Source organism: Petromyzon marinus, chromosome 32 (assembly GCF_048934315.1).
Source record: "Petromyzon marinus isolate PM22_M1 ecotype Great Lakes invasive population chromosome 32, UKy_Petmar_22M1.pri1.0, whole genome shotgun sequence".
NCBI classification, from domain to species: Eukaryota; Metazoa; Chordata; class Hyperoartia; order Petromyzontiformes; family Petromyzontidae; genus Petromyzon; species Petromyzon marinus.
In genome coordinates, this window is record NC_133698.1 from 14112320 (window position 1) to 14137127 (window position 24808).

At 53.8% G+C, this 24808-nt stretch overlaps 1 protein-coding gene across 2 annotated transcripts; it reads right to left on the reverse strand.

The window, feature by feature from the left end:
• Positions 1-1797: 1797 nt before the first annotated feature.
• MPZL2 (myelin protein zero like 2) lies at positions 1798-23640 on the reverse strand. Of its 2 annotated transcripts, none has more exons than XM_032964718.2 (6): positions 23456-23640; positions 7014-7174; positions 5973-6183; positions 4647-4800; positions 4363-4453; positions 1798-4178 (listed from the first exon to the last, which is right to left on the reverse strand). In XM_032964718.2, exons 1-6 carry the CDS (start codon positions 23553-23555, stop codon positions 4074-4076), a joined length of 822 nt encoding a protein of 273 aa, XP_032820609.1. In that variant the 5' UTR covers positions 23556-23640; the 3' UTR covers positions 1798-4073. The 2 variants fall into 2 exon arrangements, with proteins under 2 accessions (XP_032820609.1, XP_032820610.1); XM_032964719.2 differs by having other exon boundaries at positions 4647-4791; positions 23456-23638.
• Between the last annotated feature and the right edge of the window lie 1168 nt (positions 23641-24808).

Genomic DNA, 24808 nt, shown 5'->3' on the forward strand with positions numbered 1-24808 from the left:
GTTTTTTTTGTACTTTGTGCAACACTTGCTAATGTGGGAGCAACATCAACACTGAATATTTTTGATTCGCATTCCTGGGATCAGTTGTTATTGTAGTTGCGTCACGCACAGTGAACTGACGTCACTGTGGTTAACGTTACTCGAATGGAAATGTAATTCAATCTCACGACGCTGCTGTGATTGTAATTACAGGTGTGATCGTTAGGGTCATCCCGTCATCATCACCATCACCATCAGTGGCGGGCGCTCGGCATCGTGAAGCAATTTAGCAAAAAGTTTTCGAGGGCCAGGTGCAAGAATGAATAAAAGCTCGATTTCAGATCGTCATAAACATATTGTGGAAAACAACGTGGACGCTCTGCTGTCATGAATTTCAACATCTCGACGACGTCTCTTCTTGACTCGAATGACATCTACGTATTGTGTCTACGTCGGTACCATATATCCCTCATCTCACGAAGTATCACAGCTCTCGTCGAGATATCTCTCCACTTCTACGGAACTTCTGCCTCATCTACATCTCTCGTCTCCCATCTCAGGATGCCTTTGGTCCAACATCTCCCCCTCTTCTGTTTTCTCAGTCAACCGTTCTAATTGTACCCCATAAATAATTAATTTATTCATAGCCCCCCCCCCAAAACGGCCGAGCACCACCACCAGGCCGTGGGGAGGCTGTCGACAAATCTGATGAAACACTCATTAATCGATCCCCATTGTCTTGTTGGTTCATTCATTCAACCACCTTGGGATTAATATGTAACACCAGCGAGCCGTATTACAATGCAGTGTTTCACGTGGCAAAATCCGAGCACTGTTCCCGATAGGATCAGAGTTAATTAGTTGTACCCCTCTCTGTCATTAATTTACGTCCCTTTGTTCACCCGATTAGTTGTGGATTAGAGTTTTGAGTTGAACAATGCCCCATATCTAACACAGAGAGAAGCCCCCCTCGCCCCTTCATAATAAACATCAGGCAGCTCGCCAGCGTGGGCTCAAGGAAGACCGACTCTGTTGACGAGACACTGAGGATTGAAACCGGTCGAACGTTTTGCTTGTGAACCGATAACAGTGACATGGGCCCCGAGAACGCTGCACGGCTGATGGGATGTGTACAACTTACTTTGTACAATTTACTTTGTATTACGGTGACAGATATGGGAAGGCGGGCGACTGGCCTGCTTGTTACTGATATTGTCCACTGCTGGATGAAGCCTTCTCACCCATGACAAATCACCAGGATGTGGTGCTAAGCTGGTGATTTTAATGAGTGGCTGTGAATATTAATAATGTAGAGTACTTAACATTGCATGGTGCAGCTTGGCGGTTTGACACACCTCTCATCTGGAGTGTTGCCATCATCATGATCCGTCTATCAACTGAAGCATGACAACCTCCCTCCCCATGCCATCAGCATCTCTCACAGTATCATTACGCAACAATCCACTTCGCTCTGGCACACAAGCAGATTTCATCGCTCTATCTCCGCGGTGGACGCTCACCCCTGGGCGTGTTGCCTCCTCTGCCTGGCACTTGTCGTTAGTCTCCATCACCGGCCATCGTTCCTTGTAGCCGTAACACGTCCTGCCCGAGCCCACTCACCGTTTTTAACAATGTGATGAAGTCTACATAACTTGTGAATGTTCTCTAATCCACGTATTCTTCTTCTTCCCGTCTGTCAGCATAACTTCAAACGCGCATGGCAATACACCTAGCACCTCCGCACAAGCCGATCTCATCGTCCTGTTATGTTCGTTATGATGGCGTACGTGAAATATAACAAGCTTTTTACAACTCCAGTCAAATTTAGCATAAAATATATATTTTATTGGAAGACAAACAGGCGTAAAATTATCCCAGGAACACAAGGGACAGACTGACTGCCGCTAAGACACCAAACCCAGATGCCTCCAATCATCAGCAGACACCTAGCTCTAGCACTCCAGGGTTAGGATAGGGCCATGCGGAGGGTCGCGAGGAGATTGGTCGAAGCTGGAAGTTTTCCCCCGTGAGGTGAAGTAAAGACATTGACGGGTCCCCACCAAGGGCGTGAGGGGAGGGTCGCCACCATTTACATTATAAACCAGACCCGGACATGTTGCTCAGTCAGCCTGGGTGTCAAAACCGTGCAGAAAACTGTAACAAGTTCAACACAGTACCGCCACATTTCGGTACAAATAAATTCCCGCCACCCAAAAACAGATGCCAATTCCGGGACAGGTGGCAATCCCTCGTATGGGGACCCAGGGGTCAGGGTGGACAGCAGGCCACCATGCTACAGGAAAGCCTAGGCCTTCCACGAGTGTTGCCAGCTCTGTAGTACAAAAAGAATGGGGCCTCTTGTGGGAAGAATCTCTCACCACACTGGCAGAGGGGGGTGACCCATACGACGAGGAATATTGCATCACAAAGGAGAATGTTGCCAGCGTCGTCTATGGTGGGGGTCCACATCACCTGGCAGCTGCCCAGTGACATGAGAACCGGGGACCAGAGGACAGAGAATTATCTCTAAATGTATCTTAAATCTGGCAGCCTACGATTGCAGTGCGAACCCAGATTTCCAAAGAGGGGATGGATTGTAAAGCAAAGTGAATGGGGATTCCTAGTGAGGTCGTAACACTCACAAGGTGAGTGCTCTATGGTCGCTCGCGAGGGTTCTCGCCATTTCACCAAAGTAACATTTCGTAACACTGTCGCTTGCGCGGCAGTTACAGGGGACATCTTACTTAAAACCTACAACATTGCCGCCACGTCGTAGCACGTTCTGTCTTCTGGCCCCCATTGCCTGGCCATGAGAGGAGACCGGGACCTGTCTGCCTACGCACGCAACAAGGGTCAAGGCCGCCGGGGTGTGGAAGGAAGAAAAAAGGAGACCTTGCCATTGGCCCCACGGGGTCTGGTGTCTCTCCTCCGTTGGCGCCGCAAAGTTTGAGGAAATTCCAGAATCTGGACGCGGTAACTCAAAATCAGGCGGAGCGATCTCCCAGCAAAATGAAATGTCGAGACTGGGACAGTGCTGAGGCGTCGGGGAGGGAAGGAGGGGCTGGGATGAGCCCCTCCACCCGTCTTCGTTACAGCTTAAGTTTACAACACGTTGGTACGAAAATGAGTACAGTATGGTTAGGCAATGGGCACTGTGGCTTCTCTTACGCCCAGGGCCCCGAGAGAGAGACAGAGAGAGCAGCGCGCAGATCGCCTCGTTACTCACTCCCTGTCGTGCTCTACGCTCGCTTTAGAGTTTAACGTTCACTGCGTCGTGCCCCCCCCCCCCGCCCCCTTTAAACAAGGTTACGCTACGGATTAGGGATTGGCAGGGAGCGAGGGTTAGAGTTCAGAGGTCATGGTGGTCACAAGGCACCGGCTGCGCAGAAGCGACACTCCTGCCGCACTCCCGCCAACCGGCTAGTCGGCTCTGTACACTTAGAATCAAGACTCTTAGAAAACAAACTCAACAGTAAAATTATAAAATGAAACAATGACGTATAACATTGTACAATGACATTATTCTCTTATCAACAGAAGATCTATATTCAGGGGACATTCTGTCTGACAGTCCCATATACAGTGGTCACGACGGCCTCGGGGAACATATTCAGGAGGTGAGGGTAGAGATTTCAGTTGTGTGTAAGGTGCAGATTGATCACGTGTTGAGCCATCAGGGGTAGAGATATCAGGGGTAGGAGGGATACCAGGTGTATGGGGATATCAGGTGTAGGGAAACCAGGTTTATAGACCAGGGGTAGTGATATCATGGGCAGTGGCGGGTACAACAGTGGAGGTTTAACACTTTGTGTTGGTATGTTTGCAGGGTGTGCGAGACACACACTGCGGGTAAATATCCAACGTTGGGCCAACGTTGGCCCAACATTCCACGTTTATTGGGCTGGACCGAGAGGAAACAGTGTGCCCGGTGGTGTGTAAGGTAAGCATGGTGTGTATGAAGTCGGCTCTGTACACTTTGAATAAAGACTCTTAGAAAACATGTGGTGTGGTGAGCAGTGTGGGCAGTGGTGTGGTGAGTGTTATAGTGAGTCGTGTGGCGAGTGGTGTGGTGAGTGGTGTGGTGAGCGGTGTGGTTATGCGACGGAGGCTGCGAGAGGCTTCACGGTCGCATACTCCACCGAGGGAGGTGCCGACGGATGTTTGCCTGGCGGTAGATTCTCCAGGGACGCGTAGACGACCTGACCGCACAAACACACACCGCACGTACGCACGCACCACACACACAGCGCACACCGTAAACGGCACGCACACCACACGTGATGAGTATATGTGGTGAATGAGTCGTGTGTATGTATGCAGTGTATGATGAGTGGTGAGTAGATGTGATGGTGAGTACGTGATGAGTGAGCGATGCGTCCTCACCCGCTGCCCGTTGGGTGGGGTGGGAGGGTGCAGATCGCGTTCCTCGTCATGCCGGAACGGTTTCTCGGTGAGCAGCGTGTCCTGCGGGGACCTGGACACACACAGATAAAGATCCCCCATATAGCCTCAACAGACTGTTGTGGGGCAAGTGCTGTTCACGAGACTGGCTGCCTTTGTCTGGCCACCTTTGTCTCCCAGGTACTCATTTGAGGCTGAGTCGACCTAGGGGGAGGCCCGGGACCAGTTCGGATAACAGTCACCGGTGTTGGTGTGCGTGCGCTCACCGCGTGGCGGCTGCCTTGTCGCGGTAGCCACCCCGGCGATATTTCTTGCAGACCATGGCGATGGCGGCGATGATGACGGTGAGCATCACCACCCCAGCCAGACCCCCGATCACCATGCCCACGAGCTTCCCCTCCGAGAGCGTTCCTGCTCGCACTCACACACGAGCACGCGCACACACAGACACGAGCACGCGCACACGAGGCAACACGCACGCACGAGCGCACACGTGAATTTAGATCGTGTGCTAGTGCGTGCACGTGCATTCAGGGTGGGAGCAGGTGAGTGAGCTTGTGTGAGCTTTAGCAAATGCATGCGTGCAAGCGAGGTTTGCTGCTACTACTCTTGTCAGGTGTGTGCGGGTGAGTGAAAGCGTGCAGTTGAGTGTGGATCAGTGCAGTTCAGTGGGAGCAAGCGCGTGCAGGTGGGGGAGCGATGGGTGAGTGTGAGCGGGGGGTGGGGGGGTGAGTGGGTGAGTGCGAGGGGATGAGAGCGAGCAGGGGGTGAGTGGGTGAGCGGGAGTGGGGGGTGAGTGTAAGTGAGGGGTGAGTGCGAGTGGCGGGTGAGTGCGGGTGGCTGAGTTGGTGAGTGCGAGGGGATGAGAGCGAGCAGGGAGTGAGTGGGTGAGTTGGTGAGTGCGAGTGGGTGAGTGCGAGTGGGTGAGTGCGAGTGGCGGGTGAGTGCGAGTGGCTGAGTTGGTGAGTGCGAGGGGATGAGAGCGAGCAGGGGGTGAGTGGGTGAGTTGGTGAGTGCGAGTGGGTGAGTGCGAGTGGGTGAGTGCGAGTGGCTGAGTTGGTGAGTGCGAGGGGATGAGAGCGAGCAGGGGGTGAGTTGGTGAGTGCGAGTGGGGGGTGAGTGTGAGTGGCTGAGTTGGTGAGTTGGTGAGTGCGAGGGGATGAGAGCGAGCAGGGGGTGAGTTGGTGAGTGGGTGAGTGCGAGTGGGGGGTGAGTGCGAGTGGGCGAGTTGGTGAGTGCGAGTGGGGGGTGAGTGCGAGTGGGTGAGTTGGTGAGTGGGTGAGTGGGTGAGTGGGTGAGTGGGTGAGTGGGTGAGTGCGAGTGGGCGAGTTGGTGAGTGCGAGTGGGGGGTGAGTGCGAGTGGGGGAGTTGGTGAGTGCGAGTGGGGGGTGAGTGCGAGTGGGTGAGTGGGTGAGTGCGAGTGGGGGAGTTGGTGAGTGGGTGAGTGCGAGTGGGGGGTGAGTGCGAGTGGGGGAGTTGGTGAGTGCGAGTGGGGGGTGAGTGCGAGTGGGTGAGTTGGTGAGTGCGAGTGGGGGGTGAGTGCGAGTGGGGGAGTTGGTGAGTGCGAGTGGGGGGTGAGTGCGAGTGGTCACTGGAGAGAACGACGCGCAGCTCAGTGTTGCCCGCCTGGCCACCCACGTCGGGCGGGTTCTGCACGTTGCAGGTGAAGGTCCCGTTGTCGGTGAACTTGGTGTCGCGCAGGGAGATGGTGGCGTCGCCGCTCTCCGCGTTGCCCCACAGAGTGAGGCGGCTCATGAAGCGCGACCCCGTCGGGTACGGCTTGCCGCCCGAGTACGTCAGGATCTGTGCGAGCGACGGGGCGGCACCATCGCCAAACACCAGCAATGTCACCGAAGGGACACATGTGCTAACACCGCCCCTAATCTTAACCACGAACCTAACCCCGAATGGATACCCAAGACCACAAACCCGTAACGACCCCGTAACGACCTCGTAACGACCCCGTAACGACCCCGTAACGACCCCGTAAGAATCGGTGTGCGGCGGCGAGGATCTGTGTGTACGGGGTGGGGCCCAAGGGGCCAGCGCTTGCGCCGGTGCCTGACCCACACGCTCTGAGCACCCATCACATCAAACTTCCTTCTGCACTTGATTTGGCGAAACTCCAGCTCTGGGAATGTACTATGTTGAACTTCTTTCGCACCGTACATAGCCAACCGTGCGAATCGGAGGTACGGAATGAAACAGGAATCGTTTTGACCATCGACGGATCCGCAGTGCTTCATTCCTGCCTGCAGTAGAGCGCTAGGGAAAGAGCTGCCCCCTCTACTGTGTGGAGCAGAGGTCACCGGACAGGTCACCGGACAGAACCTGCACTCACCTGACAACACTCCACGAGACCCAACCCGCTCACGGCCAACAGCAGTGGCAATTATCTGAACCGGTCCTAGTCCTCCCCTAGGTCGGCTGAGCCTCAAATCAGTACTACCTGTTTGCGGTGTGTAAACGTCGCCACTGAGGAGACAAATGCGGCCGTGTGTGGTGCTGGCCACCTACCCCCTCGTGTGCCATCATAGGTGCTCGCTAACAGCACTTGCTCCGACAGTCTGTTTATCTTTGCAGGCGAGCGCAGCTGTGCCGGGGGGTGCGCGGCGAGGAAGACTCCGACTCACGTTCTCTGTGGCGCCCCCCATCGCGGGTTTGAAGGTCCACATGATGAAGAAGCTGCTGCCGATGGGGTTGCTGCTCTTGTAGGTACAGGGGATGCGCGCCTCCGTGCCGTTCGTCACCTCCACCTCCCCCGACACGTACACCTTCATGGCGGCCACCTCACCTGCACGCACAGCACCTCACCTGTAACGAGGCTCCCGCACCTGCACAGGTCTCCTATACTTCACCTGCAGAAGTGTCTCACCCCCCACTTCCACAGGTCTCCAACACATCACCTGCACAGGTTTCCTACACCTCACCTGCACACACCTCGCAGCTGCCACCTGCTTTGCTCTTCCTCTGGTCCCCACGTAGTCCGCACACACGCCTGACCCACGCGACACATACCACCCGGACAAGCCCAGACACGGCTCCCACACGCGGCTCCCCCGGGCAGCTGTCGCCACAACGTTCGCACACAGCACGGCGAGGTGGTCATCGTGGTGCGGTAAGCAGCCCGCCCCTCCCACGCCGCACATTCCGAGGGGGCAAGAAGAAACGTGGCGTTTGTTTGGGATAATTTCCTCAGAAAAACGGCGCGGTGAAGGCCAGCGGCGCACCGGGCTCGCAATCCACGGCCGTCTCCTGGCGCGCCGCGGTTGAAACGACCGGGGGCGGGTTTCTTAAATCACCTGCCCGCCGCCTCCGTGCACCCAGCGGGGCAAACGTGGTACCGCCGCGGTCAATCTACGATCGGCAGGTCGCGTGTGGCGGGTGGCCGTCAAGCATCGGTAACTCCCAAACCTCCTAAGACGTTTGGCCACAGCGCGGAAGAGTAGGCCAAAGCACCCTCGAACGGAAAGGGCCTCTCCAGACCTCCCACGGGCAGGGGAGGCCCTTCCGCCTGCAGCGGCACGAGCAAAGAAATCGCAGGGCTGCGCCGTTACCTCTCGCGTCGGGCGGGAAGCGACCGCAGACCGTGGGTGGCGTTCGAATTCGACGCGGTGCAGGCGACACGGCGCTCGCGAACGAGCACAGTCCAAGTGGCACGCTGCCCTCCGTCATCAACCTCGGCAGGGTTGCTCGGACGCTGCCGCCTGCCGTCGCCGTGTCTCTGGCTTTTTTGCTCCGCGTCGACTTTGAACGGTTGAAGTGCGGGGCGCGTAAACAATGTTCCTGGCCATAGCCGCGACCGCGACTTTCCAGCACAGTGCCGCATTGTGTGACCAACTGGCTTGGGAGCCGATGTGAGGGCTACGTAGGAAATGGCAGCTACACCACCACCTTGCACCGACACTGCGCTGGGTGTTCGGGGGACTTCATTGGTCGAGGCGGATAACCGACGGTCGGATATGCGCCATTGTGCAGGACAGCAAGGTGGTGGTCGTGAACACCCCGCCAGCGGGCGTTCGACACTTCACGTGGCCTCAACGTGCACATAGCCTGGCACAAGCGCCGTGGTGACGTCACCACCACTTAGTGGCGAATGGCGGTTGTTGTTGTTGTTCGTCGTGACCATTCTGTGCTGTACAAAGCTCCCTCTGCGCACATCTTGTTTCCTCCCGCTTATTGCACAAGCGCTCTGCAAGGAAACAGATTCACGTCCTGAAGATAGCGCTCGGATTCCATGCAGCTTCCTGGCTAAATCACAGCCACTGTGGCTACTGGGCAGTGCGGGCGGCGGCGCAGCGGTTGGCGTGAGAGCTTCCGCGATATCATCTGTCCCAATACGACGTGCTATTAAATTCCACGATAAGACGACAATTTTATTTTGCCTGCGTCGGGAGGTGGAGGCTTTGCGACAAACGTTGGGCCAGACCGCTGTGCACGGCCTAACCCCAAAATCACTTCCCAATGTTGAAGATGTTATCATTACTTTTAATGATCGTTCAGGGTTATCGATGATGATCATCGTTTAGGATTAGCAACATGCGCCGCTGACCCCACACACGCCATAAATTCTGCCGCAAATAATTATATAACTCGACAAAACACGAACTCGCAACGTCATTTGCGAAGCGCTAATTTCACGGACAATAGCATTTGTTTAATTACAATGTCATGTTATTTCCTAAATATTGTGGTCAAATTGAACGATTAGGAAAAATTCAAACGGACGATGCGATCATCGTGGCATCGCAGCCACGTCCTCCCAACGCTCTATAGGACTCCGGGACCGCCACCCCATGAGAGCTTCCAAGGCTCAAGGGGCCTTACCCAAAATTGACCGACCGAGCGCTACAAACCAAGATACCCCAGTTCAATTCCCACCTGAAAGGCTGACGATAGAGGCAATATCTCAATCGGCCCGGGTATCCTTCCTCACCCAACCTGTGGCTGTAAAATCCCTCCGTGAAGAGCAGTTGCCCTTTACGGCTACATCCCTACCATAGGAAAATGGAATTTCCAACCACTCGCTCTGCAGGCGGGCTGAAAACAAGAGATGAGCACAAAAGCATCGGCGTGGCTCATTTGAGCAGCAGGAAATCACTCCTTGCGAGTTTCTAACATAGTGGGCCATCGGGGGGGGGGGAGGGGGGGGGCTATGGGTGGAATGGAACGCCAGTGGGGCAAGTCCGACGTCCAGACTCTCGTTACAAGGTTTACGCCACCCTCGGAGCAACGATGACGATGATGATGAGGAAGAGTGTTTTTGAGAATGATGCAGGATGCGCCATGCGGACGAGCGACGCGGTCCAGTGTGGCGTATCCGACTCACCGCGGACCGAGGCGAGGGCGGACTACGCGGGAAGGTTGGATGAGCGATCGCGTGGGGTCAGCGAGCGCGTGGGGTCAGCGAGCGCGTGGGGTCAGCGGGCGCGTGGGGTCAACGGGCACGTGGGGTCAGCGAGCGCGTGGGGTCAGCGAGCGCGTGGGGTCAGCGGGCGCGTGGGGTCAACGGGCGCGTGGGGTCAGCGAGCTCGTGGGGTCAGCGATCGCGTGGGGTCAGCGAGTGCGTGGGGTCAGCGATCGCGTGGGGTCAGCGAGCGCGTGGGGTCAGCGAGCACGTGGGGTCAGCGAGCGCGTGGGGTCAACGGGCGTGTGGGGTCAACGGGCGCGTGGGGTCAACGGGCGCGTGGGGTCAGCGAGCGCGTGGGGTCAGCGGGCGCGTGGGGTTAGCGAGCGCGTGGGGTTAGCGAGCGCGTGGGGTCAACGGGCGCGTGGGGTGGAAGGCGGCGGGGTCACTCCGCCGAGGGTGTGCGACGTCGTGAACGTAGCACGCGGGCCGGCCGAGACACGGGGAGGAGACACGGAGAGGAGACGCGTGGCCATGCTGGAGAAGCGAGCGACGATTCAAACGGAGAGATTCCCGCTGCTCACCTCCTGTTCATAGCCCTGCAGAGTCAGTGGTGGATTTTCCACATTTGTGTGGCAGGGGTGAGTTTATCCATAGGACAATCACTGTTGACTTCCCTGCAAAGTGGTGCTCGATTTATCGATCCCGGAGGGAGGAATGATGGGCCGAGTCACCGCCCCCTCCCCCTCCGCCGCTGACCAGGATTTGAACTCGACAGCAGTGGTCATAATAATGATGATGACGCTGAGACTCCTAATGAGGTTTAAATGCCAACAGACGTAATCAGGAAGAGGAGGGGATTCTGATGGGTGTGGTTTGAGTGCAGACATAATCAGCAAGAGGTGGATGTGAAGAGGAGGGTGTTGTGGTGGTAGTGAGGGTGTTGTGGTGGTGGTGGTGAGGGTGTTGTGGTGGTGAGGTGGTGATTTTGAGAGTGTTGTGGTGGTGGGGTGAGTGTTGTGGTGGTGGTGAGGGTGTTGTGGTGAGGGTGTTGTGGTGGTGGTGAGGGTGTTGCGGTGGTGTTGAGGGTGTTGCGGTGATTTTAAGGGTGTTGTGGTGATTTTGAGGGTGTTGTGGTGGTGGTGAGGGTGTTGTGGTGGTGGTGAGGGTGTTGCGGTGATTTTAAGGGTGTTGTGGTGGTGGTTAGGGTGTTGTGGTAGTCGTGGTGAGGGTGTTGTGGTAGTGGTAGTGAAGGTGTTGTGGTAGTGAGGGTGTTGTGGTGGTGGTGAGGGTGTTGTGGTGGTAGTGAGGGTGTTGTGGTAGTGAGGGTGTTGTGGTGGTGGTAGTGAGGGTGTTGTGGTGGTGAGGGTGTTGTGGTAGTGGTAGTGAGGGTGTTGTGGTAGTGGTAGTGAGGGTGTTGTGGTAGTGGTGGTGAGGGTGTTGTGGTGGTAGTGAGGGTGTTGTGGTGGTGGTGAGGGTGTTGTGGTAGTGAGGGTGTTGTGGTAGTGGTAGTGAGGGTGTTGTGGTAGTGGTGGTGAGAGTGTTGTGGTGGTATTGAGGGTGTTGTGGTGGTATTGAGGGTGTTGTGGTGGTAGTGCTGGTGAGGGTGTTGTGGTAGTGGTAGTGAGGGTGTTGTGGTAGTGGTGGTGAGGGTGTTGTGGTAGTGGTGGTGAGGGTGTTGTGGTGGTAGTGGTGAGGGTGTTGTGGTGGTAGTGAGGGTGTTGTGGTGGTAGTGGTGAGGGTGTTGTGGTGGTATTGAGGGTGTTGTGGTGGTAGTGCTGGTGAGGGTGTTGTGGTAGTGGTAGTGAGGGTGTTGTGGTAGTGGTGGTGAGGGTGTTGTGGTGGTAGTGGTGAGGGTGTTGTGGTGGTAGTGGTGAGGGTGTTGTGGTGGTAGTGAGGGTGTTGTTGTGGTGGTAGTGAGGGTGTTGTGGTGGTAGTGAGGGTGTTGTGGTGGTAGTGAGGGTGTTGTGGTGGTAGTGGTGAGGGTGTTGTGGTGGTAGTGGTGAGGGTGTTGTGGTGGTAGTGGTGGTGAGGGTGTGGCCGGTGTACAGGACTGCACAGGGCGGGGTGTTCCCTGTACAGTGCGTGTGTGTTTTTGTCCTCTCATCCTGTATCAGTGTCACTGTGCATTCGGCCAGAGTCTATCCACTGCTGGATGAGGGCCCCTCCGTGTTGATTGTTTTAAGATTATGTTGAAAACAGTGTACGGAACACACAACATACACACTATACCGACAACACATTGTAAGAACTATTTATACAACTCGTACACAACGGCACAACACTTTACACTAACAATTAACACACCTAATGACATATGCACACACTATTTACACAACAAATACAAAGCCTTTAACAGACTGTTGGGGCAAGTGCTGTTAGCGAGCACCTATGAAGGCAGGAACGGCACACGAGGGGGTCGGTGGCCGACACCACGCCCGGCCGCCTTTGTCTCCCTCGTGGTGATGTTGACACATTGTACCAGACATTCATTAGAGGCCAAGTGCGCCCAGGAGATGCTCAAGACCATTTCACTTCATCGTCACTGGCGGCGACGATGGCGGTGACGATGGGACTGTAAGAGTCAACCACCAGGGACAAATCCACCGCCCCAGTAAACGCGGAACGTTGTTGGGCCAACGTTGGTCAAAACGGTTCCAACCGCATGTCAATGTTGGCACGCTTACTGGGCCGCTGCCACCACTGGATCGCGAGCTGCGGTAAGCAGCGCCGCCACTTCCATGGCCGTGGCGACCTCTGGGCCGTGACCCGCCACTAATTCCCGCGCCTGGCCGTGGCCCACGTCGGCACCGCCCCGCCGATCCGCGTGTCAACACAGCGGCGGCAGCGCCGCTTGCAGTGTGCCTCACCGCACAAGTGCGTTTAAACTAATAATCAGCAGCGCACTGGACTTGCGATTCACGCGTCGCCGTTTCCATTCCATCTCCCGGCGCGGCATTTGAAAGAATGGGGGCAAGTTTCTTAAATCACCCCGCACCACGGCTTCAACTAACGCCTCTCCTCCGTGCACCCAGCAGCAGCAGTGTCAATGAGTATGCCAGGGTTGATTGAGTGTGGTGGAGTAAAGTATGGGTACCCCCATCTCTTCATACACAAAACACACACAACGAACACAAATTACACAGCTCACGAGATGCATTCAGCATACACAAAGCACATTGAACACCCCACCCACACACTGCACAACAAACACCACACACTACGCGCGCTCCGTAAACACCACACGCACGACCCAGATTCCCCTGCACTGAACTCACCATGGGAGCGGCAATTTGCAGATGAAATGTAATTGCCCCAAGGATAATTGCAGGCACACACGCACGTACACACGAGCACATCCTCACACGAGGACACGCGCACATTTTCACAAATACACACCACACACACACAACATACCACACACACACACAACATACCACACACAATCACACCACCCATACATATATAGTATACTGTTGGGGCAAGTGCTGTTAGCGAGCACCTATTAAGGCCGGCACCACGCCCAGCCGCTTTTGTCTCCCCAGTGGCGATGTTTACACACCGCACCAGGTACTCATTTGAGGCTGGGGCGACCTAGGGGAGGCCCAGGACCGGTTCAGATAATCGTCACTAGTGCTGGCCGTGAGCTCGAATCGAACTCGGCTCGCCGGGTTCGTAGCGCAGCGCGCTACCCGCTACACTACCGCACCCTATAGTATGCACAACAACCGCCATTCGCCACCAAGTGGCGGTGACGTCACCACGACGCTTGTGCCAGGCTAGGTGCACCTTGAGGCCATACATAACGATGCCATACACACAACCACACCACATACAAAACTACACCACACAGCCACATACCACAGAGACAAACACACATTACATTAATCCACATTTACCATCGCACACCAAAATCCCACACAACCATACACTATCACAACCACACAGCCACACATACTATCACAACCATAACACATGCAACCACACAATCACAACTACTTCACACACAAATACTATCACAACCACAATACATACACCACACACAATCACAACCACACCACACACACAACCACCCCGTAGACACAACTACTCACACACATACAACCACATATGCTTAAAACCGCGCCATTCGCAACTCAGTGGCAGTAATGTCACTAAGTGGCGGTGATGTGCCAGGCTCTGCGCACTTTGAGCCCACGCAGCTTCACCTGCCAGAGGGACTGGGTCAGGATCTCTTGGGAATCTGCGAGCTCCTTGCACCGTGATCCACTCTCGTTACATCCAGGCCAGCCCGTGTGGAGGCCGACCCGTCTCCAGGCCGGCCCGTGTGCAGGCCGAACCCGTGTGCAGGCCGAACCCGTGTGCAGGCCGGCCCGTGTGCAGGCCGACCCGTGTGCAGGCCGGCCCGTGTGCAGGCCGGCCCGTGTGCAGGCCGACCCGTGTGCAGGCCGGCCCGTGTGCAGGCCGGCCCGTGTGCAGGCCGGACCGTGTGCAGGCCGGACCCGTGTGCAGGCCGGCCCGTGTGCAGGCCGACCCGTATGCAGGACGGCCCGTGTGCAGGCCAGCCTGAGCGTGTCAAGCCGGCGCGTATGTTTGGAAAAGCGGTCCACAGAGAGAAGTGGAGCGACAGGGTCAGGCAGCTTCCTGCACGCACTGCGTTACGCAGCCGATTAAAAGATAATGTGCCCACCCCGCATGGCTGACAAATACAGAAGAGCAAGGCCTCTGCTGCCAAAAACCGGAGTGAGCTGCCTTTTGCTACCCAGGTATAGGAACTTCTCCATCCTCTCTCTGCACGACCGCCACCACCACCGCACACTGGGGGAGGGCGGAGTGTTTTCTTTTGCGAGGGCTCTCTTAGTGAGATGGTTACAGCAGCACACACGTGCATGCAAAGACAAAGATCCCCCATATAGCCTTAACAGACTGTAGGGGCAAGTACTGTTAGCGAACACCTATGAAGGCCGGAACGGTACACGAGGGGGTGGGTGGCTAGCATCACGCCCGACCGCCTTTGTCTCCCTAGTGGCGATGTTTACACACCGCACCAGGTACTAATTTGAGGCTGAGTCGACCTAGGGGAGGCCCGGTTCAGATAATCGTCACTGGCCGTGAGCGGGAATCGAACTTGTGTCGCCGGGTTCATAGCGCAGCGTAGCGCTAACCGCGACACGACCGCTCCCCAACACACACAATCACGCACACCTATGACACGACACCTATGACACAACACTTACACAACGGCACTATTTTAGCCACAACACAACTGCACAACCCACACATCACCAGACAATACCATTCACACATGCAGCCACACACAATGTATGTTCACACGCACACCCCAACACTCCATCTTTCCTAGCGAGAGTCCCCTGCGGCTGTCCCTGCCATGCCCTGTGTTGTCCCTTCTGATCCTGAGCCTAAGCAAAAAGCCACACACGCACGAAGATAAAGCTCCCCCGTGTAGCCTACATTGGTTGTTGGGGCATGTGACATTAGTAGCGAGCACCTGTCAAGGCCAGCACGGTGCACGAAAGGGTGGTGTGGTCAGCACCACGCCTGGCCGCCTTTGTCTCCCCAGTGCGAATGTTTACACAAGGTAACAAATAGTTTTTTTTAAGGCGGAGTTGACTTGTTTCAAAAACACAAAGACAAAGAGCCCCCTAATAGCCTTAAAAGACTGTTGGGGCAAGTGCTATTAGCGAGCACCACCTATGAAAGCCCGGCACGGCACGCATGGGTGTGGATGGCCAGCACCACGCACGGCCGCCTTTATCTCCCCCAGTGCATATGTTTGCACACCGTACCACGTGCTCATTTAAGGCTGAGTCGACCTAGGGGAGACCGAGGACCGATTCAGATATTCGTCAGTTTTTGGCCGTGAGCAGGAATTGAACTCAGGTCGCAGGGTTCGCATCGCAGCGCGCTCACTGCCACGCCACCGCCGAGTCACAGCTACAGAGAACAGCGCTCTCCACTCACGGAGGACACCAATCATTAACGGAGGCACTGAACATGGGGCAAAGGGCGCACGGTCCTCGCCTGAGCCTGCAGGCCTCCTGTGTTTGTGGTGGGTCCCATTCGAGATAAATAATTAGCCAAACGTCACAAAAGTCAGGACCCTCCTGGGAAAAACAAATGTCTTGAGACTCAGGGAGAGTATATTTCATTGTCATCGTGTGATGTTAACAGCACTCTGGTGCGTGTGGTCGTGGCACCATCATTCTCCTAGCGCAGCAGGGCGATCATCACGAAGGAAATGCCGCTCTTTCACAGTTACAGGGAGTGGTGGTGCGACCCAAGCTCAACTCCCGCTCACGGTCAACACCGGTATCTGAACAGTTCTTGGGCCTCCCCTAGGTCGACACCATCTCAAATGAGTACCTGATGCGGTGTGTAAACACCGCCACTAGGGAGACAAAGGCCGCCGGGCGTGATGCTGGCCACCCACCCCCTCGTGGTGCCGTGCCGTCCTTTATAGGTGCTCACTAACAGCACTTATCCCAAAAGTCAGTTATGGCTATAGGGGGGAGATCCTTGATGTTGGTGCCGTGTGTGATTCCAATTAAGTAATTTGCACCTAACGTTTCAGCATTGGGGATGTTATTTGGTCAATACCAGAAACATTGTGTATGGTTTTGTTATATAGCTAACAGAGGAAATCGAAGAACTCAGAGGGAATTCTCCCTCACCACTCTCACCACACTCACTGTGTGGAGAACGTGAAAACTCCACAGAGTGCCACCCGAGTTAGGAATCGAACCCAGGCCCATTTCTGCTGCGAGGCGCGAGTGTAATCACCGCCCTGCCGCCAAATGTGTAATCCCAATCGAGTTGTCTGCGGGTAATTTGTCCCATTAAGTCAATTAGGACCGTGACGCATGGTCGTTATTGTCAACCAGGCTGTGTACATATTTCCCTGTCCAGCCCCAGGACATCGTACCCCGGTCTAGCGCTGCCCCAGAGGCCTGCGATTAAAGTGAAGAAGAATCCGTCTCTTGGGCTCCTCTCTGTATACTTCTTGAAACGACGATTAGGGCCCCGTGGGTCGTCTCCACCTGTTCCTGTTGTGCACCAACCTCGCGGCACCATTTATCCGTCGCCCCCTGATGTGCGAGATTATTTTTTCACCGACTCACTACCTCCTCTCAAACACCGAGGGGGTCCAGGGCAGTGGCCACTGCCAGGCGTCGTTTCTCTGTCACAGCCCTCGCCGTCTGGGACACGGCCATCATCATCGTGGTCGTCATCGCCGCTACAGGGCGAGTCTCGGCTTCACGTAAGAACAGGGCAAGAGAGAGAGTTGTATCTAGCAGGCCGAGAGAGAGAGAGTTGTATCTAGCAGGGCAAGAGAGAGAGAGAGTTGTATCTAGCAGGGCAAGAGAGAGAGAGAGTTTTATCTAGCAGGGGAAGCGAGAGAGTTGTATCTATCAGGGCAAGAGAGAGAGAGTTGTATCTAGCAGGGCAAGAGAAAGAGTTGTATCTAGCAGGGGAAGCGACAGAGTTGTATCTAGCAGGGCAAGAGAGAGTTGTATCTAGCAGGGGAAGCGAGAGTTGTATCTAGCAGGGGAAGAGAGAGAGAGAGTTGTATCTAGCAGGCCAAGAGAGAGAGAGAGTTGTATCTAGCAGGCCAAGAGAGAGAGTTGTATCTAGCAGGGCAAGAGAGAGAGAGAGTTGTATCTAGCAGGGGAAGAGAGAGAGTTGTATCTAGCAGGCCAAGAGAGAGAGTTGTATCTAGCAGGGCAAGAGAGAGAGAGTTGTATCTAGCAGGGGAAGAGAGAGAGTTGTATCTAGCAGGCCAAGAGAGAGAGAGTTGTATCTAGCAGGCCAAGAGAGAGAGAGAGTTGTATCTAGCAGGCCAAGAGAGAGAGAGTTGTATCTAGCAGGGGAAGAGAGAGAGTTGTATCTAGCAGGCCAAGAGAGAGAGAGAGAGTTGTATCTAGCAGGCCAGGAGAGAGAGAGTTGTATCTAGCAGGCCAAGAGAGAGAGTTGTATCTAGCAGGGCAAGAGAGAGAGTTGTATCTAGCAGGGCAAGAGAGAGAGTTGTATCTAGCAGGGCAAGAGAGAGAGTTGTATCTAGCAGGGCAAGAGAGAGAGTTGTATCTAGCAGGCCAAGAGAGAGAGAGAGTTGTATCTAGCAGGGCAAGAGAGAGAGTTGTATCTAGCAGGGGAAGAGAGAGAGTCGTATCTAGCAGGGCAAGAGAGAGAGTTGTATCTAGCAGGGCAAGAGAGAGAGTTGTATCTAGCAGGGGAAGCGTGGGTGAATGTGTCGAGCCACTGAGACAATGGAGGAGAATAGGAAACAGCGATCGTTTTGGGCACGCAACAAGGAAAGGGAGGGGGGGAATGGCGAATCGTGCTACAAAATAACCTGGCACACTACTCGCCTCCTCCTGTCCCTCCACGCACAACAATAAATAGTGCACGTGTTTGTTACATCCCATTAGCCACCCGGCCTTCCTTCTAAGAGCGCGTAATTTCGACAGCACGGGTACAACAAAAGATAAACGACTTTGGACCCGGTTTCGACATTCAGCGTCTCATCAGCAAAGTCAGCCTTGTGTGAAGCAATGCTGGTGAACATCTCTCCGTAGATGAGATATGGGTCCCTATTCCGACGGCATAGCCACAATCACCGTGCGTCTTCGGGCATGGTGGACGAGCAAAACAGAGGACGACGCCAAATCAACCGACTGAGAAGCCAGCAACGCAGCTGATGAATCCCCGGATTCCACTGCCGTATCCGAGCCAGCAGTGTGACCTCGCCGTATGGGCTCCGGGGGGGGGGGGTTCACACCAGCTGTTTGCCGTGCCATGATCTATAACCAAACCGCGATTTTCTGGTCGCAAAAGATTTCTAAATCTGGCTCAGGGACGGGGGGCTAATGACTCGATCATTGCGTGTGGCGTCAGCAGCACGGTTCGGCTTCTGCAGTAGCACGGCTCCTCTTCGGTGAGGGGACTGCCGATGATTAAACAATGGCCACAACCATGACCATACCACGGTCTCACGGCGCTAACCCTACCCTACATGCAGTCGTCATTGGCCTACAGGTGAACTTTACTCTCCAGCCGACTCAAACCCTGACCTTGACCCGAACTCTGCAGCTGACTTTTATACTCGCGCGTGAAGGATCAGTGCCTCGGACCCTATAAGAAGGTGATGAGGCCCTTCACCCAAGCTCCCATGCAGATTTGTCCTATCCCTAACCGCACCCTGTAGGAGTGGCCATCCCCCGAGCAGAGTTGACAAATCACAAAACAAAAACAACACCTCCTCCTTCTCCACGTGAAAGAACCGACGACGCAGGAGTTCCCTGGCTTCGATCCGCAGAGCTTAAGGGCCACAACCCCTGAACCGCATCTGCTGCACGAACCACGGCAGCAGCCGCCATACTTTGCTGATGATCAAAACACTGAAAATTCTAAACTCGCTGGCAGTGTGCGGCGACTGTGGTCACCACCAAGCAGAGTGCCACGGAACTTGTAACGACCCAGTGCCCGAGTCACAAATACGAAGGAGGGGTGGTCAGAGCGATGCATCGCTCTTAGGCCTCGGCAAGGTAAGGTATTTTACCTTTTTTACCGGGTAAAAGGGTAAAGGTGTCGACATGCCAAGGGGTAAAAGGTAAAGGGTAGGGTAAACGTAGCTCGGAAGAATTACCCGGTAGGGTAAAGGTAGCGCGAAGTATTACCCGGTAAATACGGTGCCTTAAATTTCGACACTTCTCCAAGACGGAGGTTCTTTGCAAACCAACCGGCTACCATGAGAGATTCGTTCATGAGGCCATTCACATATACAAGCACAGAGACAATTTCAACCGAGAAGATGGATTCTGGCTTAGTAACCATTGGAAAGATGTTTTAAACCATTTCCGTTCTTAATTAATTGTATTTTACGATGACCTTCAGACCGCAGCTCTTTCGCTGGCATTGATTCTTAATACCTCTCACACCACCGTTAATGGTATGGTTTACAACATGGAGTATAACAGCGCATCGCAGCTGTCTCTCTCCCCCTCCTCTGTTCCGACCATGGATGAACTCGTCCGTCTGAACGGGGCCCGTAGCTATCCGTGTTGCTAAAGTTGAGGGTAAGAATCCACCCATTTTTTTTTCGCCATATAGCATTGTGATATATAAGGACTCATTGTTGGTAGCTTAGCTGATTGGAGAATATATAGAGTTTATTGATAACATTGAGGTAATTTATATTTTAGTTTTTTATTGGTTCACTATATAGTATTCATTATATATTGTAGTGTATACCCAGTTACTGTGAATAGCTCAGATGTGTAGGCCTTGACTTCAACATAGCCATTTCTGTGACCAGTCACAAGCTAATCACTCAGTTATTTCAATGCTAAATTCGCCTAGTTATTTCAATGCTAAATTCTCCTGTTTGATTTGTACTAGGTGCCTCTGTGAATGTGTATGTTCTGACTTTAACATAGCTATTTCTGTGACCAGTTACAAGCTAATCACTCAGCTATTTCAATGCTAAATTCTATGCTAATTCCTTTGTCAAGGGGTGCCTCTGAGGATGTGTATGCTTTAACTTTAACATAGCCATTTCTGTGACCAGTCACAAGATAATCACTCAGCCATTTCAATGCTAAATTCTATGCTAATTCCTTTGTCAAGGCGCTTTGTTTCTTCTCACACAGCTTAAAGGTCGCGATCTGAGCGTGGCTTTTTCACTCCAGCGCTGTCCTCCAGACAGTCTCGTCCCTTCACCTGATGAAGGCCGCTTGTGTTGTGGCTGAAACGTCGTGAGAATATTATTGTTATTTTATTTTATCAATTTATTATTTTATTCTCATTCTACGTGACTTTACCGAAAGAACCAAAGAAGATACGGTGCCTTGTTTACCGCTAAAAACTCCGTGGCGCAGTCCGTGGCCTCCATTTAATAAGTAATAATTTTTAAAAAACTTTTTTAAAAACACGCTTTAATGAAATGTACCCTACTAGTAATGGCAGAACTCCACGAGTCCACGACTCCAGGAAGTGGCCCTGAAGCTTGCCACAACGTAAGGGGACCGTGGCCAATTACAGCCAACGTCAGTTGACAGCGGACAATTAGACCCAAGACGAAACATAACATAAAATAATGTTCAATAATATTTGTATTTTATTTTTAATGATATAATATAGTATTGTCATCAGTATGACATAAGTACAGTATACCAAGTTTGCAGTCGATACCACATTGGGAAGTGGGTTAAAATTGAGTTACAAGATTTGAGGATACAACAACAGAGTTAAAAGAAAGCGTGTAAATTGGAGTCATTGAGAGTATTCTATATGATTAAAGCGCTCTACCTAGCATTTACCTGTTATAAACCTTTTTCATGTGTAGTAGTACCCCAGTAATTACCCTGTAATCGGGCAATTTGTATGGGGTAAGGGTAAAAGGTAGGGTAAATGTAGGCTCGTTGTTTTTACCTTTTACCTTACCTTGCCGAGGCCTATCGCTCTGCTACTCCTGACACTATCATCTGGTTCAACCGCCTCCGTGTAAAGTTACAGCTGCTGCTCTACATCAACCACATGGAGAGGGGGGAAGTGTCTGTCCCTCGATCCTCTACATGGCAGTAGTGGCTCGCCATAACGATACGCATGACAAATCAGACACTATACCCAACCCCATACACTAGCACAGAGCCAGGCTCTTCCCCGACGCCCACGGGAAGTGGGCGTCGGAGATTAGCCACACTCTGGCTCCGTCTGTCCCATCTGCCCGGGATAGCGTGTTACCCCCTCGCACGTGTGGGGTTTCTCCTGGCACTACGGTTTCTCCACGCTTGTATGAACATTCATAAATGGTCTAAATCGTCAAATTATAATGAGCAATAAACTAGGCTTGAACGAAACTTTTTTTTTTCATTTCACCTGGCAAGGCCCACTGAGCTACGTTTCTTTTTTTGGAAGCGACCTGGCCACAAATGAGAACTCAACGAAGCGGCTTACCATGTGGACTTTTAGAACAGCCAAATACTCTAAGCGCGCGTTTCTTACTGTGGAGGGAAAACCCGGAGAACCATCCGCACGAGAGAGAGAGTCACGCAAACTCCACATAGCCAGCAGCAGGCGTCAGGGTCCGGGGTCGAACCCACGGCCTCCTGCATCCGCGGCGAAGGAGTTAACATCTCACAGCCACCGCTCAATCAACAAGAGAACGACTCAACACGCTCCGTGTCCACAACTGGCGACATCTGAGACAATGGCTCTCATTCATGGCGCGCAACGAGCCGTGAAACGTCGCCAATGACATATTTATTTTAAAATCAAGACCACACTTATTACGAATGGGTTGCGTTATTTCTCACGTGATAGGACCACACATCTTGTGCCTGCGGTTCACCGTCTGGCTCGACCTTGGTTCCTGTGCGTTTGTGGAATGCAATTCGCATCCATGGCGACGCTTCGTACAAAACTAGAAACGAGAATGAGCTTAGGCTGGCCCCAACCCTTGACCCTAATGCTGAAAATAGCCTGAAACCCCGAACGCTCACTGAGCAAAGACATCAAGCCATGGTCAATCGACTGCTGGATGAAGGTTTTCCCAATTAACCACCACCATCGCTCACCATCCTGCGACGCGAAAATCCGCGCTCGGCACCTGCACAGGAGGAGATTGAATCGCTCCATCTCCTGGGCGGATGCCCTCTCTGACGCGTCCCATTGCTTGGATGCCACACGGCCATCACCACTGACTCTCGTCCATCAACGCCAACACTCAGCCCTCTATGTACCATCACAGGGCTAACAGTGCTACAGACACGGCTGCCTAAACCGGCAGGGTGGCGGCTCAGCCCATCATCGCTGCAGGGTTGATAAATTGAGGATCACTTTTTGGGGAAGACTAGCAGCGGTTGTCCCATAACATATTTCCCCCTGCCATAAGAATGTGGAATTACCACGATTGACTCAGGGCTGTCTGTAAACAAGATGTGAGCAAAAAACGTGAATCCCAATTAGATCGAACCTTTTAGATCTAACCTCATGCCTCCATTAACGCAGAAATGATCCCTATGCCAACTTTAACCACTTCACTCACACCTACCACCATTAACGACCCACTTCCCTCACTACTACCACCACCACCACCATTAACGAACGCCTTCCCTCACACCCATCATCATCATCACCGCACTCCCCTCACCCTCCCTGTTCGCCACCATCACAGGTGAGGCTGGTGATGTCATCAAATGTACCAGGTGATAAGTCACACCAACAACAATAATATATAACTCAAGAGACAGAGATAACACTACTACTGAGACACAGCGACACTACTATTGAGACATACTATTAGAGATACGTACTGTACCACTACTGAGACACCAACTACTGAGACTGGCACAGACACCATCATCAACATTGTCGTCATCAGATCACTAACACCATCGCCATCGTCACCAGTTGCAGGAAATCCCACATTTCTGTCCCATATCAAACGTCGTCTCCCCCGTGTCTCTCTATCCTCCTCTTGTCTCACACCGCGCGTCTGTCTCCCCGCGTCGAACACTGTCTCACGCGATTTCTCCCCCGTCTCTCCACCCCCCCGTGTCCACCTGTGTCTCTCGCATTGTCTCGGCACGTCTCTCCTCGCCTACCTGTTTCTATCCCGCGTCTCACTCAAAATGCGCCTCCTCCCGTCTCCCTCTGTCTCTCCTGTGTCCCCGTGTCTCACTCTGTCCTGCGCGTCCCCGGGTCTCGCACCTCGGCAATAGAGGAGGAGGAGGATGAGGAGGTGGTGGGAGCCGATGAAGAGACGAAGGCGGGAGGCGCCATGGAGACACGAGCACCGCGTCCCCGCCATCGTTGTCCACACTGCGCAACGCGAGCAGCACAGAGACTCTCAACTCCACCCGACTCCACCCCCTCGCTTTCAACTCCACCCCCTGGCTCTCAACTCCACCCACAGTGTCTCAACTCCACCCACAGTGTCTCAACTCCACCCACAGTGTCTCAACTCCACCCCCTGGCTCTCAACTCCACCCACGGTGTCTCAACTCCACCCCCTGGCTCTCAACTCCACCCACAGTGTCTCAACTCCACCCCCTGGCTCTCAACTCCACTCACAGTGTCTTAACTCCGCCCACAGTCCCAACTAAGCCCACAGTGACTAAACTCCACTCTCTGGATTTCAACTCCACCCACAGTGTCTCAACTCCGCCCACAGTGTCTCAACTCCGCCCACAGCGTCTCAACTCCGCCCACAGCGTCTCAACTCCGCCCAGTGTCTCAACTCCGCCCACAGTGTCTCAAATGAGTATAGTACTATATCAGGTGAGGTGTGCACAATCAGCACTATGGAAACAAAGGCGGCCAGGCGATAATGCGGTTAGCGCGCTGCGCTACGGACCCGGCGACCCAGGTTCGATTCCCGCTCACGGCAAACCCCAGTGACGATTATTTGAACCGGTCCTGGGCCTCCCCGAGGTCGACTCAGCCGCAAATGAGTACCTGGTGCGATGTGTAAACATCGCCACTAGGGAAATAAAGGCGACCGGGCGTGGTGTTGGCCACCCACCCCTTCGTGTGCCGTGGCCGCCTTCATAGGCGCTACTCGCTAACAGCACTTGCCCCAACAGTCTGTTAAGGCTATACGGGGGATCTTTGTCTTTGTATATATGTATGTCCCTCTATCTCTATATGTATCTTTGTCCACTATATGTCTCTATTATGCTCGTGTGTCTCTGTATATATCTCGGTGTGTGTCCCTGGGTATCTTTGTGTCTGCGTGGTAATGAAGCAGGTGGTCCTAGGCTCTGTCAGCTGCTCGGCTCTATCCTTCAGGGGCCACCACCACGCACGCTCAGCCTGTCACGGCGCCACTTTCACCACGCCTGACCCTGACCCCCACTCAATTCATTGCCCAGGCACATCAGTGGGAAGTTGCATTCAAGCGTGACCCGGGTCTCCCCTAAGTCGACCGAGCCTAAAACGAGCACCCAGTGGCAGTGTGAACATCACTGCAGAGACAACGCCTTGCCTGATTTAGACACGACTCTTTCTTTAATGGCTGAGGTGGCCGGGTTGCTCAGAGGTCAGGGTGCTGAGCCAATTGTT

Excerpts from the sequence above, each read along its gene's own strand:
- MPZL2 (XM_032964718.2), bottom strand. The coding sequence starts at position 23,555 with ATGGCGGGGACGCGGTGCTCGTGTCTCCATGGCGCCTCCCGCCTTCGT. Across the intron at positions 6,184-7,013 it reads TGGGGGGCGCCACAGAGAAC|ATCCTGACGTACTCGGGCGG; the intron begins GTGAGTCGGAGT and ends TCGCTCGCACAG. Across the intron at positions 4,454-4,646 it reads GACAAGGCAGCCGCCACGCG|GTCCCCGCAGGACACGCTGC; the intron begins GTGAGCGCACGC and ends GTGTGTGTCCAG.